Source organism: Heterocephalus glaber, unplaced genomic scaffold (assembly GCF_053883595.1).
Source record: "Heterocephalus glaber isolate CG9 unplaced genomic scaffold, H.glaber_assembly_v1.0 deba00000122, whole genome shotgun sequence".
NCBI lineage: Eukaryota > Metazoa > Chordata > Mammalia > Rodentia > Bathyergidae > Heterocephalus > Heterocephalus glaber.
In genome coordinates this window covers 74,079,373-74,093,168 of record NW_028258138.1, presented here as the reverse complement: position 1 = coordinate 74,093,168, position 13,796 = coordinate 74,079,373, and the positions used below count along the sequence as shown (strand labels likewise).

General features: G+C 49.5%; 1 protein-coding gene across 7 annotated transcripts in view; it reads left to right on the top strand.

Annotated features, from left to right (window-relative positions):
• Mylk (myosin light chain kinase) overlaps positions 1-13,796 on the top strand; it is a 251,216-nt gene that overhangs the window by 206,039 nt on the left and 31,381 nt on the right. For all 7 annotated transcript variants that reach the window (XM_004873623.4, XM_087216248.1, XM_004873625.4 and 4 more), the window contains 2 exons: positions 553-706; positions 6,912-7,214. In XM_004873623.4, coding sequence (XP_004873680.2) covers positions 553-706; positions 6,912-7,214 — 457 coding nt within the window. The remainder of the gene's footprint in view (positions 1-552; positions 707-6,911; positions 7,215-13,796) is intronic.

Sequence of the window (13,796 nt, the reverse complement as noted above, 5' to 3'; positions counted from 1 at the left end):
CAGCCTCCCAAGTATCTGGAATGATAAGAACATGCTGGATTTTTTGTTTTTAATTTAGTGTGATGATACTGGGCTCTTCCATGTTGTATCATGAATCAGCAGTCGATTCTTTTTCATAAATGCATAAAACTCCATTGCCTAGATGTATCACACTTTGTTTATCTCTTCCTCGGGTGATGAACATTTCCATTTCCACTTAATTAAATTCTAAATAGCCACATTTGGCCCATGGTCTTTACACTGGACAGCATACACAAAAGCAGAGCCCACTGCAGGTGAGCTATATGAATGACTTGGTCCAGATGCCTTCTCCTATCATCTGTCTCAGAGCGGTGACAGGAGGCTGAGCCACTGCTGAATTGTGTTCTGGGGGCAGAGAGTGCTGAGCTAGACTCCCAGCCCACTCTGCTTGGCCCACCCCAGCTCTGGGCACCCTGAGGGGAATGGGCTAGCAGAGCCCCTGCAGCTAGTCCAGCTGTGTCCCTGGAGAGGGAAGAAGGGAGGAGCCCCTTCCTCCCTGGCTGAGTCTTCAGCACACGCCTCTGCCCACAGATCCAGAACAGTGAGCACATCAAGGTGGAGAACAGCGAGGGGGGCAGCAAGCTCACCATCCTGGCTGCGCGCCAGGAGCATTGCGGCTGCTACACGCTGCTGGTGGAGAACAAGCTGGGCAGCAGGCAGGCCCAGGTCAATCTCACTGTCGTGGGTGAGTCTGGTGTGGAGGTTGGGGTGGGAGGGCTGCGAGAGTCCCAGGCAGGATGCTCGACTGCAGGACCTCATCACCTCCAACCCTTTCTCCCTGCCCACAGCCCACTTCTCCCCACCCCTGCTCCTCAACTCTCACACTAGACCCAGCTTCTGCAGACTCCAGACCCCTCCCTGTTCTGACCCTCTTTCTGTCAGCTCTCTCCTGCTTTTCTGCGTTTCTGGCCATCAGAGCCCTTGGGCCACTCCACTCCAGCCTCTCATGGCACCTTCAGCGCCCTGTCCCTTGTGTCCACTACTGCCCACTACCCTCACCAACTTTCAGCTGATTCGATGCCACCTCTGACTTCGCTGTTCCTGTTCCTGTTCGGGGGCCACCTCAGAAAGAAGATTACATCCACCTGCAAACACAAAACTTATTCTTCTGAACTCCAGACCCAGCTGAGCAGCTGAGCAGTGCTGCTCAGAAATCCTTGTCCTTGTCTCTGATCAGCAGTGTCCCTCAAGTGCTGTTCCTCTGATCAGTGATGTCCCTGGTGGCCTTGGCCTGTAGCTTCTCTGAGAGATACAGAGAATGAGGCTTGAATCTGCTCAGTGTCATGGACCCCATGCCACTGGCGTCTGCACCTGTCCCATCACTACTCCTGGTCCAGGCTCTGTGGAAGGCCTGACGTTGTCTTGCCTGACATTGTCTCTAGGGTGCTCCTTTCTCCTGTGCTCTGGGCTCCACCATCGCCCCTTTTCTCTTCACACTCCCCTTCTCTGCTGGCTCCTCTCAGCAGTCCAAAAATGTCATCTCAGTGGATGCCCAGGCATGTATAACCCTTGCAATACTTTGTCTTGCTGTTGTGTTAGCCTGCTGTAGTGCATATGTGCTCTGTCTCTCTCCTCTCTGGCAGGGGAGGGTCTCAGCTCCAATTCTGCTTCCTTACCCCCGACTCTTCAGCTCACTGCACCTCACCCACATATCCCATTAGTATGCAGGGACTGCTCTTCTGAGGTCACCATGTCTCCTAACCCTAACTCCACTCCCTTTTCCAGTCTCTGGCATCCCAGTAATGACAAGGCCAGCTCCAGACTGACTCTTAAATTCTCTGTGTCTCCTCTTTCCTAACCACTCTTTTCATGCCCTGGTCAGCTCCCTCTGTCCATCATGATTCCCCACATGGTAGGAGCTCAGGGCATAGAGGGACAAAGGGAGTCACCAACAGGTGGAGAGGAGGCCATGTCTTTTGCTTGTGTGGCCCTTATACACTGAGCACATGAGAGACTTTGACCTGGTGTGCATTGACACACGTGTGAGATCTGAGTATGTTTTCCATTTGCTCTTGGCTTTCTGTGGGGTCTTTTTGTAAAAATTAGAAGAAGAGTGCACCCCCAACCTCAAACCAGGCTCACAGCTGGCCTTGGGAAACAGAGGTTGGCCTGGTCCACTCCACTGGGACCCCCATGCAGTGCACAAAACCTGCAGTTGTGTGATGGTCTTGACATTTCCTCCCTGTGCCTGGGGCTTTCCCATGCATACTCCTGGGGAACATACAAGTGGGCACACAGAACAAAAGGATCTGATAGAACCAGACCTGGGTGACAGCAGTTAGGTTCTTCCCCTAGAATCTCTGCGGCTGTACCTAGGCATGAGGTTGGAGGGTGAGGGTGACTCTGGAAGCTTCTTGTGGCTCTATCGTTCTGTGGTTGCTTGAGTCTGATCTCACTTCTCCTCCTCCATAGTCACCTCATGTCCTCACTTAGGACTAGGATGAACAGAACTGTGCCTCCAGCCTTACAGGGGGGAAACTGAAGCAGAAGAGTGAGAGTTAGCTGTCAAACAACCTGTCTCCAAACGCCACTCATGGGCATGTGAGCCGGTGCAGAATGTCCCCAAAAGGCAAAGAAACCTCTGGCTAGAAACTTGATCTTCAGGGTGACATGCAGGCCTTTTGAGAAGCAGTCCCCATGCAGGGAGTTGTTGAATCAGTTTCCCCATTGTTTTCTCACACCAAGCCTGGGGAAGCTCTGCAGCATCTCCCTCCAGCCCTAAGCAGATGGAGAAGAGGGTGTCCTTAGCCACTGGGGGCCTTCTTCTGCTCATTCTTTCTGTCTTTGGTGACTCCAAGTGCTTATTTCCATAACTTTCCTCAAGGAGTCAGGAGCCTTTGAGGACGAGTGCTAGTGATCTGGCTTGCTGTATATTTAGACCATACTGAAAGTATTTTTTGACCCCACACCCTATCCTATCATCAGGCAGCAATTCCCACTTTTCCTTGGTGTTCTCTCTCACCTGTCCCTGTTTGAGTAACTTTGGACTCAGTGACTTTGAACTGCCTTTCGAGAACCGATACCTCCTGCCCCTACCCAGGCCACCCCCAGACAGTGCCACACATTCCCTACCCCCCTCCCCACGGCTCTGCTGCAGTTCTGGCCTTTTATGGTGAGTTTCTTATTCTCCATGGCCAGTGCTGACAGGGCCATTGGCGTGGCTGCCCGCCAGCTGGCAGGAGCAGCATGTTAAATGCCGTCCTGGGAGGGGAATGGAATGGAGAGCTGGGCTTTCTGTCTGCCTCCCCCTCTTGGAGCTAAGAATAGAATTGCTCAATAAAATGAGGACTCGCATTGATGGGTGCAGCAAAGCTATATTCATTCAGAGTCTGTGAACTTAGAGCTAGTCCAAAGTAAACCCTGTTTAAGCTGATTTACCTGCATGTCTCCAGGGACATCTGTGTATTATCCGATCAGGCTTCACTAAGTAGATGTAAGACATACATGAGATAAAACAGGAATTGTTCAGCCTACTTCAGACAGTTTTCAAGTGCTTTAGAAGCATCCATTTACAGGCCAACTAAATAAGGCCACTTTGTGCAACTTATGCTTATGAGCAGTAAACTTCTCGTGTGGCGTGTTCTTAGAAGAACTTTCTTTTCAGATAATCTGTTATTCCTATTTTTAAAACAATGATTATAAACTAGCTTTCCCCTCAGTTAGTTTAAATGAGTAGTGCTAAGCTATTTCAGAGGCTTATTATTATTATGCTATAAGAAGCAACACAGAAATTTTCAGTGCTTAGTGTCTTCCTGCGCCCACTTCCCTGGTCTGCCTGTTCAGGGAGAAGGGAGCCAGCAGCAGATCCAATGGATTCCTTAATGCCACTCACTCAGCATGAGAGAAACAGGTCTCTGCATAGCGTTACAGGAGAAAAATAGAGTAGAGAGAACCCCAAATATCCAATAATCCTCAAATATGATCTGAGTTTGGAACTTGCATGATTTGTAAGAGCAGATTTCCCTTCCTAATGCTTAGCTCGGCTTAAGCAGGATGTTTTCTTGATATTTCTGCCTGATGGCTGCCAAGGGCCTGGGTCTGCAGACTTTGTGGAATCTCCTTTGGGCTCTGACACGGACTAGCTGGGTTTTCTTGGTGAGCACAGTGCTTTAGCCTCTGTGGGCCCTGTTCTGAGGACACAGAAGATCCAGGTAGTCACCGCCTGCCAAGGAGCCTGCCAGCAGCTGCAGAATTCAGTAGGGATGTCAAGTAGGGCTGAGCACAGCCGCAAATTCATTTTCATTGCATATGCCCAAAGAGGGCATGGGCTCTGCTCTAGTGAGCGTTTTCCCAGGAATAAGAAAATTGGCTGAGCAAAAAATCCTGGGGGTGGTGTCATGTGGGACCCTTTTCTTAGAGGGGATCCCATTCTGTCAGTGATGTCTCCAGAGAGCCCTAGGAGAATTCTGAGGAAGTACAGGGCTCTGCCCCGGACACGGAGCCTTTGGCCTGCACTGCCAGAGTGTCCCTTCTTGGCAGAGCTCATTGACTTATCTTGGAGGGTAATGGGAGTCCCTGGTCTGTTCCAGCAATCCTCGGCCCTGGCCAGCCCAGCTCTGTGTGGCTCTGTAGGTTAAGGGAACAGAAAGCATCCGGTCCCAAACATGGCTCTGAGGACTGGTAAAGGAGGAAAGGGCCTCCAATCTCCCAAACTTCACACTTAGATCTTTTCAGAACTTCATTGAGCGACACATTTCTTGACTGTAATAACATTTCACTTGGAATTAAAGTCCTCTCCCCACACTTCCCTTTTTTTTTATTGTGCTATAGGAGATGAATTGTGTCATATGCGAGTTAGGGACACCTGTAACAGGGCAAGTATAAATAGTATCTCTTCTGTAAAACTTTTCTCCAAGTTGTCTTTTTGACCGAAGCAGAGAAGAGAAAATCAGCCAGTGGACTGTAGCTGCACTGGTATCAGCCTCCATGACCACAGCCACGTCCAATCACATGCCTTCCAGGATGTCTTCAGGGTGTGGGGAGAAGTGTGTTTCATCTCTCTGTAGGGTTTTTTACTTCCTTAGCTGGTCTGGAAAGGACTTGAACCAATTGTCTCTAAGAGAGTTTAGAGTAACAAACATCTTAGCCAACACTAGAAATGTTTCTAAAAAGACCAATATATCTTTCAGAACAAACAGTTTTTCTAAGAGAACACATTAAACCACTAGTGAAAGTGGTTTCATCACAGGAGGCCTCTAGCATGACTGCCACACTGGAAATGGCTCTGACATGGTCCCAAAATCATCCCCAGGGCAGATCCAGGCTTGGGTTGTGGAACAGATGGATTCCGGGTGTGCATCCTGAGCTGGGCCATAGAAGAAGCGGGGCTGGGGGAGTCATGGGAATGAATGTGTATGTGTACTGGATCTGAACTGGTGTAGACCCTCCTTATGTACATGCACACAGACACACGCACAGATTTCCCTTCCTTCCGCAGGGATACAGGGTCCTTTGCAGGAATTTCCTTTGGGCTTCCGGCTTAGCTAGCAGTGGGAGACGAGGAGTTAAGCACTGTACCCCTGTGTTTGCTTGCTTGCTTAATACTTTCAAAACCACTAAGAGTTAGATACATATTGGCACCATTTTCAAAATGAGAAAGACAAAAGAACAAATTGGTCTCAAGTCCACTAGAGTTCACACATTTATAAGTCCACATAGCATGATTTTAACGCAAGTCTGTACAGCTCCATGGACTCAAACTGTGTTGCGGTTGATGAAGGATTGACTGTAGCTATCTGTAACTAACTATCCACAGAAACTAATTCTGAAAACATAGGGGTTTTGTTCAGATAAACAACTAACAAAAAACAGCAAACTCAAGAGCCTCATTAAAGTGGTGACTACCATGGTTTGACCAGAAGTTGGCAGCATGCTAGTTCTGAGCCTGGGTCATCTCCATGGGGAGGAAGCCAGCCAAAGGGTGACTTCTCATTCCTGTGCTTGGCTCGTTTTCTGTCCCTTAGTTGGGGTGGGCATGACTCCTCATTGTGGTTTACTTTTGAAATTCCACCTTATACCTGTCCCGTGAGGATAAAAGAGGTAGGGTAGGCTGGAGATGCAGCTCAGTCCCCAGCACCAAAAATCAAAACAACAACAAAGAGGGAGGGTAGAAGTAAATGTTTGTGTTGTATAAAGTTAGAAATAAACTCCTAAAATAACTATGATAGTCAATTCTGGCACTTTCTAAGAGCTTTTTACAACAACCTTGTGACCCAAGTGCTACTATTATCCACATTGCCCAAACAAGGCAACTGAGGCACAGAGCAGTTAACAGCCACTGAGTAGGCACAGATCCATGTATCTGTCTTCAGAACTCAATAGCTGTGCTCTCCACCCCTCGATAGGGCAGGCATTTCCCCATTTCCAGATGCCTTGGTTGTGTCATAGGTCATTGGAGCTGTGGGCCTGAAGGACGCATGCGCACGCACACATACACACTCTAAAGTCTCTCAAAACATTTTTATGGGAAATAGTGTGTACCTCCTGACCAGCCTCCTAGATCTGTTTACCCTGAAAAATATGTTTATGAGTTTGGCAAAGTACAGGAAATCATGACTTGTGAACTGGAAAACTAGCCAAAGAAAGTCTCTTCTGAGCAAGTAGGTATGTGTGGGATTTTCTGCACTGATAGGTTTGTGTAACAACACCTGCAATGTGTGGGTGAGGGATGAGAGCTGGGAATAGGGACCTTCACTTGAATTCGAGAGCCGGTTTCTCTCCACAACACAGCTAATCCAAGAGCATTCTTGGCCTGGGATGTAGCTCAGTAGGAGAGCATTGCCTAGTAACCATGAGAGCTAGGACTCAACCCCAACATTAAAGGGGAAAAAAGAACATCCTTTCCCTACAGTTCAGGGCATTTGAGTGATGTTGTGTTTCTCCATCCCCAGACAAGCCAGACCCCCCAGCTGGCACACCTTGCGCTTCTGATATCCGGAGCGCCTCACTGATCCTGTCCTGGTATGGCTCTTCCTATGATGGTGGCAGTGCCGTACAGTCCTACAGCGTTGAGATCTGGAACTCAGTAGACAAGATGTGGAAGGAACTAGCCACATGCCGCAGCACCTCTTTTAACATCCAGGACCTGCTGCCTGACCGGGAGTATAAATTCCGTGTTCGAGCAATCAATGTCTATGGCACAAGCGAGCCAAGCCAGGAGTCTGAGCTCACCTCAGTGGGAGAGAAACCTGAAGGTAAGCAGCCCCACATTTTCACCGATTTGAGATGCAGGAATATGAACAGGCTTGTGTGTGTACAGATCAGACCGAGAGGGTTGCTGAGGAACTGGCAAGGCATCAGCGGTAACTAGTGGGGCCTTTGGTGATCTTAATTTCTAAGGTTCTGACACTGATTTGTACTTTTTTAAAAGTACACAAAACCTTCCAAAAAACACTGAACCAGTGGGCTGAAGGTGTAGTTCAGTGGTAGAATGCTTGCCTAGCATGCATGAGGCCCTGAGCACCATCCCCAGCACCACAAAACAAATTCAAAAAACTGAGCCAGCAATTTTGGTGCACTGCCACTAGGGGATGATGGTGTGTTAATCAAGAGAACAGTTCTGGGAAGGAGGAGCTTGGGTAAACAAGTTCCTGTTTGACTCCTCACCTCACCCCTCCTTCTCTTGCACTGTCATTTGAGTGTCTGCTCTTGGTGTCAGGACTTGGGAGACAGAGAAAAAGACATGGAGCTTAAATCTGGGAGACAGATGTGCACACACTGTAATGAGTTGGGGTACGTCTTACTATAGTGTCACAAAGAATGCAGGGACATGACAGAAGTTTGGCATGGAGACTGGGAGGCTTCCCAGAGAAGGTGACATATAACCAGTGTCGTAGAAAGGGGCTGGGATTCTGAGAAATTGGGGGAGGGAAGGAAAGGCATTTCCTGTGGAGGACATCAGCATGAGGAAAAGCAGGAAGTGATGGCATGGGGTGGCACTTTGAGAAACGTGTAGCCTGGGCATTTGTTACATGTGACAGAACAGGAGGAAGTGAGACAAAACCAGCAGTTTGGGTCAAGTTGTAAAGTTCAGTAAAGACTTTTCAGACAGTGGACCGAGAAGAGTAGATCTGTCTTTTAAAAGGGTACTAGGAAAATAGTAGAGCTTTGCTATTCAAAGCCAGGCTGTGGACATCAGCCCTGGTGTCCTGGGAGTTTGTTTGTAGACTCTCAGCCCCAGGTCTTCAAAATCTTCATTTGACGTGATCTGCCCCTGAGAAGATTCGTACCCACATGAAGGTTTCAGAAGCCCTGGAGTGGAGGACGAAACTGAGAGCTGAGATAGGAGTCAGCCAAGTACCAGAGGAGCCTCTGTGTCCACGAGAGGGAAGAGAAGAGGGTGAACTAAACCCCCGGATGTAGGATGGACCATTCTTGATGACTTTTGAAATAGAGAATTGATTGAAAAAATTGGAAGAGTCTAAGATAACTCCCAGTCACTGATTAGGTAACCAAACACAAATTCAACAGCCACTTAGAGGGTTTTGGTTTTCAGTTTTGTTTGGCTTGGTTTGGTTTGGTTTGGTTCAATTCAGTTAGTTCAGTTTGGTTTGGTTTCTGAGGTACTGGAGATCAAACCCAAGGCCTTTGCACTGAGCTACATCCCCAGCTCTTTCTACTTTTTATTATGAGACAGGGTCTCACTAAGTTACCAAGTTGCTCAGGCTGGACTCGAACATGGCAGTTCTTCTGTCTGAGCCTCCCAGAGTGCTGGGATTACCTGCATCTGCCACAGTATCCAGCTTAGTTAGAGGTTTATTAAGAGTCATAGTTAATGTACACTGAGTAACTGCTGCATGCTAACAAATGTCACTCACTTTACATGCATCATTTTATTCAGTTATAATAACCCAGTGAGGTAGAAACTGTTATTACTCCCATCTTACAGATGGGGGAAGTGAGGTTTAGAGGCCTGCAGCTACTTCTCTGGGGTCACAGAGTGTGTGTAGAATGAGTAGAAGCTTGACTCAGAGCAGTCTGTCATGCAGCCTGTGCTCTTTGGTCAGACTGAGGGAAGAGTCAGTCGGGCTGCCTCCTGATTCCTGACTCGAGTGACTTGAAGGTTACCTTAACAAGGAGTCTGGGAGGATTCAGGGCTCTGACTTCAGACCAGTTGAGTTGAGGTGGCTGAGGGACATTCAAGGGGAAGTATCTTCAGACTGTTGAATCCGGAGCTCGGGGGGAGAGTTTTAGGTAGTGCTGCAGTCTGGGAGTTTTCACTGATTGATAGAGGAAGCCATGAGTGTCACTGAGGTCACCCAGAAGGTGGTACAGAAAGGCAATGCCGATGCCATAATTCAGGAGCCTGTGGGACCAAAAGATAGGACCACTGGGGGCTGGCAACCATGGTAGAAGTGGGAGGGAGCAAGAGGTAAGGGAGGCTTGGTGAACTGCAGCAAGGGCTAGAGATAGAGAGATGAGGATGCACAAGGATCTTTGGATTTAGCCCTTTGGTTGGTAATGATCTTTCAGATCAAAGTCCATAGAGTTTCCACAGGACAGAAACATGGTTGCCTTGGTTAAGGAATAAATGGAAAAAAAGAGACCAGGAATGTAGGGTGTTATCACAAGGAGTTTCATGTAAAGAACAGGAAAAAGATGCTTAGAACTGAAGGTAGAGAAAGGGTTGTGGACCGGGAAGAAGGTGGAGGGACACAGGGACCAGTGCTCTCAGAGGGAGAGAGCTTAAAGGTAGGGAGGGTGATTGTGGAAGACTGCAGGTATCAGAGGAGATGGAGAGGGAGCCAGCCTGGAAGGACCATGAACTAGAAGCATCATGAGTGTGTAATGTCCAAATCAGTAACCCTCTTGAGTTTTAAAAATTAGATATAAAACAGTTATCAAAAACTTTAACTGTTTTTGAGGCACTAGAGGTAAAACCTAAAGCCTCATACATTCTAGGCAAGTGTTCTACCACTGAGTGACACCCCAGCCCTAAAACTTGACTTTCAAATGTCTCTTGTAAGAAACTGAGTAGCAACCAGCATCCGCTGCTCTCTTACACATCCTCCCCACACACACACACACACCACATTTTCTGCAGTGGCCAGCATTGGAGCAGGAAGGGCACCAAGTTCCAGTACATATGTTTTGGGATATTACTTGGAAAAGTGACAAGGGAAGGGGTCCTACTACAGTGAGAAACCTTCATTGGCTGGGAAAAAAGTCATCGAGGTCCTTGCTGTGGTGGAAACCTGAACCCTAGAATCCCTGACCAATCCAGGTGCAGGAGCAGAGCCTACAGCAGCTGCAAGGAGTGGCTCCCATGAGGCCCAAACAGCAGCTCCCAGACTGTGGGGAGAGCCCATGGGGTGCAGGAATGGTTGTCTGGTGGGCAGGTGGCCTTACCCTTAAACTCTACTGCAAAGCCGCCCTCAGAGCCCACCCGACTGGCCCTCCCACTGGGAGCAGACACTGGGAAATGTTGAAATCTCCTAAAATCCACAGAGGGGTCCAGGCCACCCAGAGCTTCAAGACAGGAAGCTGCTCCCCACCCCAGGCCCTGCTGGATCAGGCCTGAGCTGGAGGATGAGGGGAGAGCAGTTGGCAGGCAGGAGCCTAAAGTAGGGGGAGGGATGGACTGCTTAGATGTTTGTGAGTTATAACCAGGGGAGTCATCACTCTTATTAAAAGGGAAATGGCTCTCAGAGAAGTGTGTGTGTGTGTGTGTGTGTGTGTGTGTGTGTGTGTGTGTTGGCAGGCAGGCAGGCAGGCAGAAAAATGGGATTGAGTAGGAGGTCACGCAAGGTCACAGAGAGCTGGGGGAGGGGGTGACAACAAAAGCAGTGCCAGTGAACCCTGGCTCCACCGATCCCAGCTAATGTTTCTGACTTCGCCACCCCTCCTGCCCCCTGCCTTGGGAGTGTGAGTTTTCTACTGTCACCCTGACCTCCCGGTCCCATCCCTGTCTATACATACCCGGCTGTCGCCGCTTCATTGGCCCTATGCATCATGCGCCCCCTCCTGAGCTCCAGGCGCTGCTCTGTGTCCTGGGGATAAGTGCAAGACAGAGTGGGTTCCCCATGCCAGAGCCACCCTCCGACCAGAACCCCTAACCTCATGGCTCCAGTCTTCTCAAGTCACCCTGACCCGCTCTGCCATCCCAGCCCAATCTTGACCTCCACTTCCATCTAATCTGGCTCTGACTGTTAAGTCCACTGCCCTTGCTCCTAACCCTGATTTATCCTATGCACGAGGCTTCCTCCCCAGTCCGGGCTCCTTGCCCCCAGGCAGGGAGAGCTGCGCCCTCAGGCTGCCCCAGTCCTGGCTCCCAGAGGCTGTGTCCAGGGTCGGGATGCCCTCTAGTGCTCACCGAGTGTGCAGCAGTCCTTGGCTGCAGAAAGGGACAGTGCCCTGTCCAGGGGGACTGATGATGCCTATGTTGTGTGTGGGTTCAGCCCTCAGCTGTTCTCTCCCTAACCCACTCCGGCATAGACAGTGCCCTCTGTTTGCAGAAATATCTCAGAAACTTCTGCAAAATAGCCAAAATAGCTCTTCAACTTAGCTTTTGGATCTCGTAGCTCATTCTAAATAGTTTTGATTTGCTTTTTAAAAAAAAAAAAAATGTTTAGCCAAAGTCCTTTCTTCTGCAATTCTAGCTCCTTCTGTATTGGAAAGATGAAAACCAAGTGCACATTTTTGTCATTGCTACAGCCCTTTATGTTCCTCGAGCTTGGCTCACTGCACTGTAGTCTCTCCCCTACGCCCCTCCTACCCACCCAGCTCTAAATAGAAGGGATGCAGGGCAAGAAGAAGGGAGATGGGACTCAGCGGCTTAGGGACTTGATCCCAGCTCCTCAGAGGAAAGCTTCAGGGAAGAGTGAGGTGAAAAGAGGGCCTTGAGTCCCTAAGAACAGGGGTTTGGATACAAGAGGTAGGAGGTGAGAGCAGGCATGGCGCAGGAGGCCAGGAGGCCATTTGTATGGCTGTCTAACAAGTCAGGGTGGGGTAAGAGAGGCGAGCTCTGGAACCAAGGTCCTCTCCAAAGCCAGCTTGGAAAAGCCCTGGTGGCAGGCCAGGCCAATGGAAGGACCCACGTGGCTCGCAGCACTGGGCCTTTCTTCGTGAGCAAAGTTAAACTGTTCCCATGGAGGACAGCAGCCCAAGAGAACCTGTCTTCCCCATCTTTTACCCTGCTGCTCAGAAGACTCCAGTCTTCTTCCCCCTCAAGAAAAATGTGTGAGGGAACAAGAAAATCAAGGTGCTCGGTAGACCAGAACCACAGATCAGGACTACTGGGCCTCCCTGAAATCAGGAAACAATGATGTTTTGTCTCAAAGACTTTGGCCAGGGACTGGCATCCATGAGGTGTTCAATGAACAGTTGACTTGAATCTCTTGCCCCCTGAAAACTGTCCGAAATATCACTGTTGAACTAATCTGAAGATCCATGGAACCTATTATTGTTCTTGTGGTCACTCCTGACATGGGTTCCATGGGCCTATACCCTTCCTCCCACAGGAGGAGCTCCCTCAAGTGATAACATTTATGAGTTGATGAGGAATCTCTACACCTGGCTTTACTCTTGGCAGTTGTGTGATTTCCTTTTTTAAAAAATGAACTTACTTGTTTTCCAGTACTGGGAATTGAACCCAGGGCATTCTCACTGAGCTCCATCATCAGCCCCCACTTTTTTTTTTGAGACAGCGTCTTAGTAAGTTGCCCAAGCTGGGCTGGAACTTGCAGCCTTCCTGCCTCAGCTTCCCAGAGGATTGGGATTACAGGTGTGCACCACCACATCTGGTTTGTGATTTCCTTTCAAATGATGTTTGCTTTAGACTTCCGTTCCCTCTGGAAAGATCAAGCCTGTTCTGATTGTCTTAGCATGGCAGCCCTTCCCTCCGCAGCTTCCAGATATCCCTACCTTCTAACAGCCAGCACCCAGTCCTGGAAATGGATGCCCAGCCATACCTGTTGCCAGTGGCACTTCCCTGTGGCAGTGCTCTGTTGGCCAGAGCAGGAGGTTGAGGAACTGGGCTCCTCTTGCCAGGCCTGTCACCCACAGTGCAGAGCAATTCAGTCTCCCAAACACTCCCCGGCACCTGGCTCTCGGGTCATCCTTGTCGCTGATGAATGTGACAGTGCCACTCACCTCCCGGCCTGTGGATTAGGAAAGGCTGAGCAGTTAGCCCTCAGCCTAACATTCCCAACCAGACTCCTGCATTCTTCCGTGGCAGTTTCTTTTCTGTGTTATTCTTCCCAGTCCTCTCATATTTAGTTTCTTAAAATTAAACTTTGTCAGCAGCCTTTTAAGAACTCCAAACAGATCACAGCTTCTCTCGCTCCTGGTTTCACGCTCATAAACTCTCTCAGACCTCCTGTTCAGCAAGAGCCTCTGCCCTGGACGGGATTGTGTCACTCATTCCTGTGACCCCTCCCTGTATTCTTGTTGCCTTTAAGCCACAACCTAGCTTCAGCCCCTTCTCTTAGGTTTCAGGACCCTCACCTTTCTGCCCCAGGTTGCCAGGGGCCTGCTGTCCACGGGTCCAGCTGCTCGTCCTCCCTGGCTCGCTCTTCCATCGCAGGCGTAGCCTCGCAGAGCACCGCAGCACTGAGCTCACCAGCACAAGGCCCCCTCGCTGAGCGCCTGACCAGCCCTCTGCCCATCTGCCCCAGGACCCTCACACGAGCCACCTCCCTTCCCAGCCTTGCTCTGTAGGGGCCTCCACAGAGCACAGCCTCACACTCAGGCTCACACATTCACATGCATACATGCACACCACACATTATCCTGCCTCTGCTATCACAGGGTCACACACACTCCCACACACACAGTAC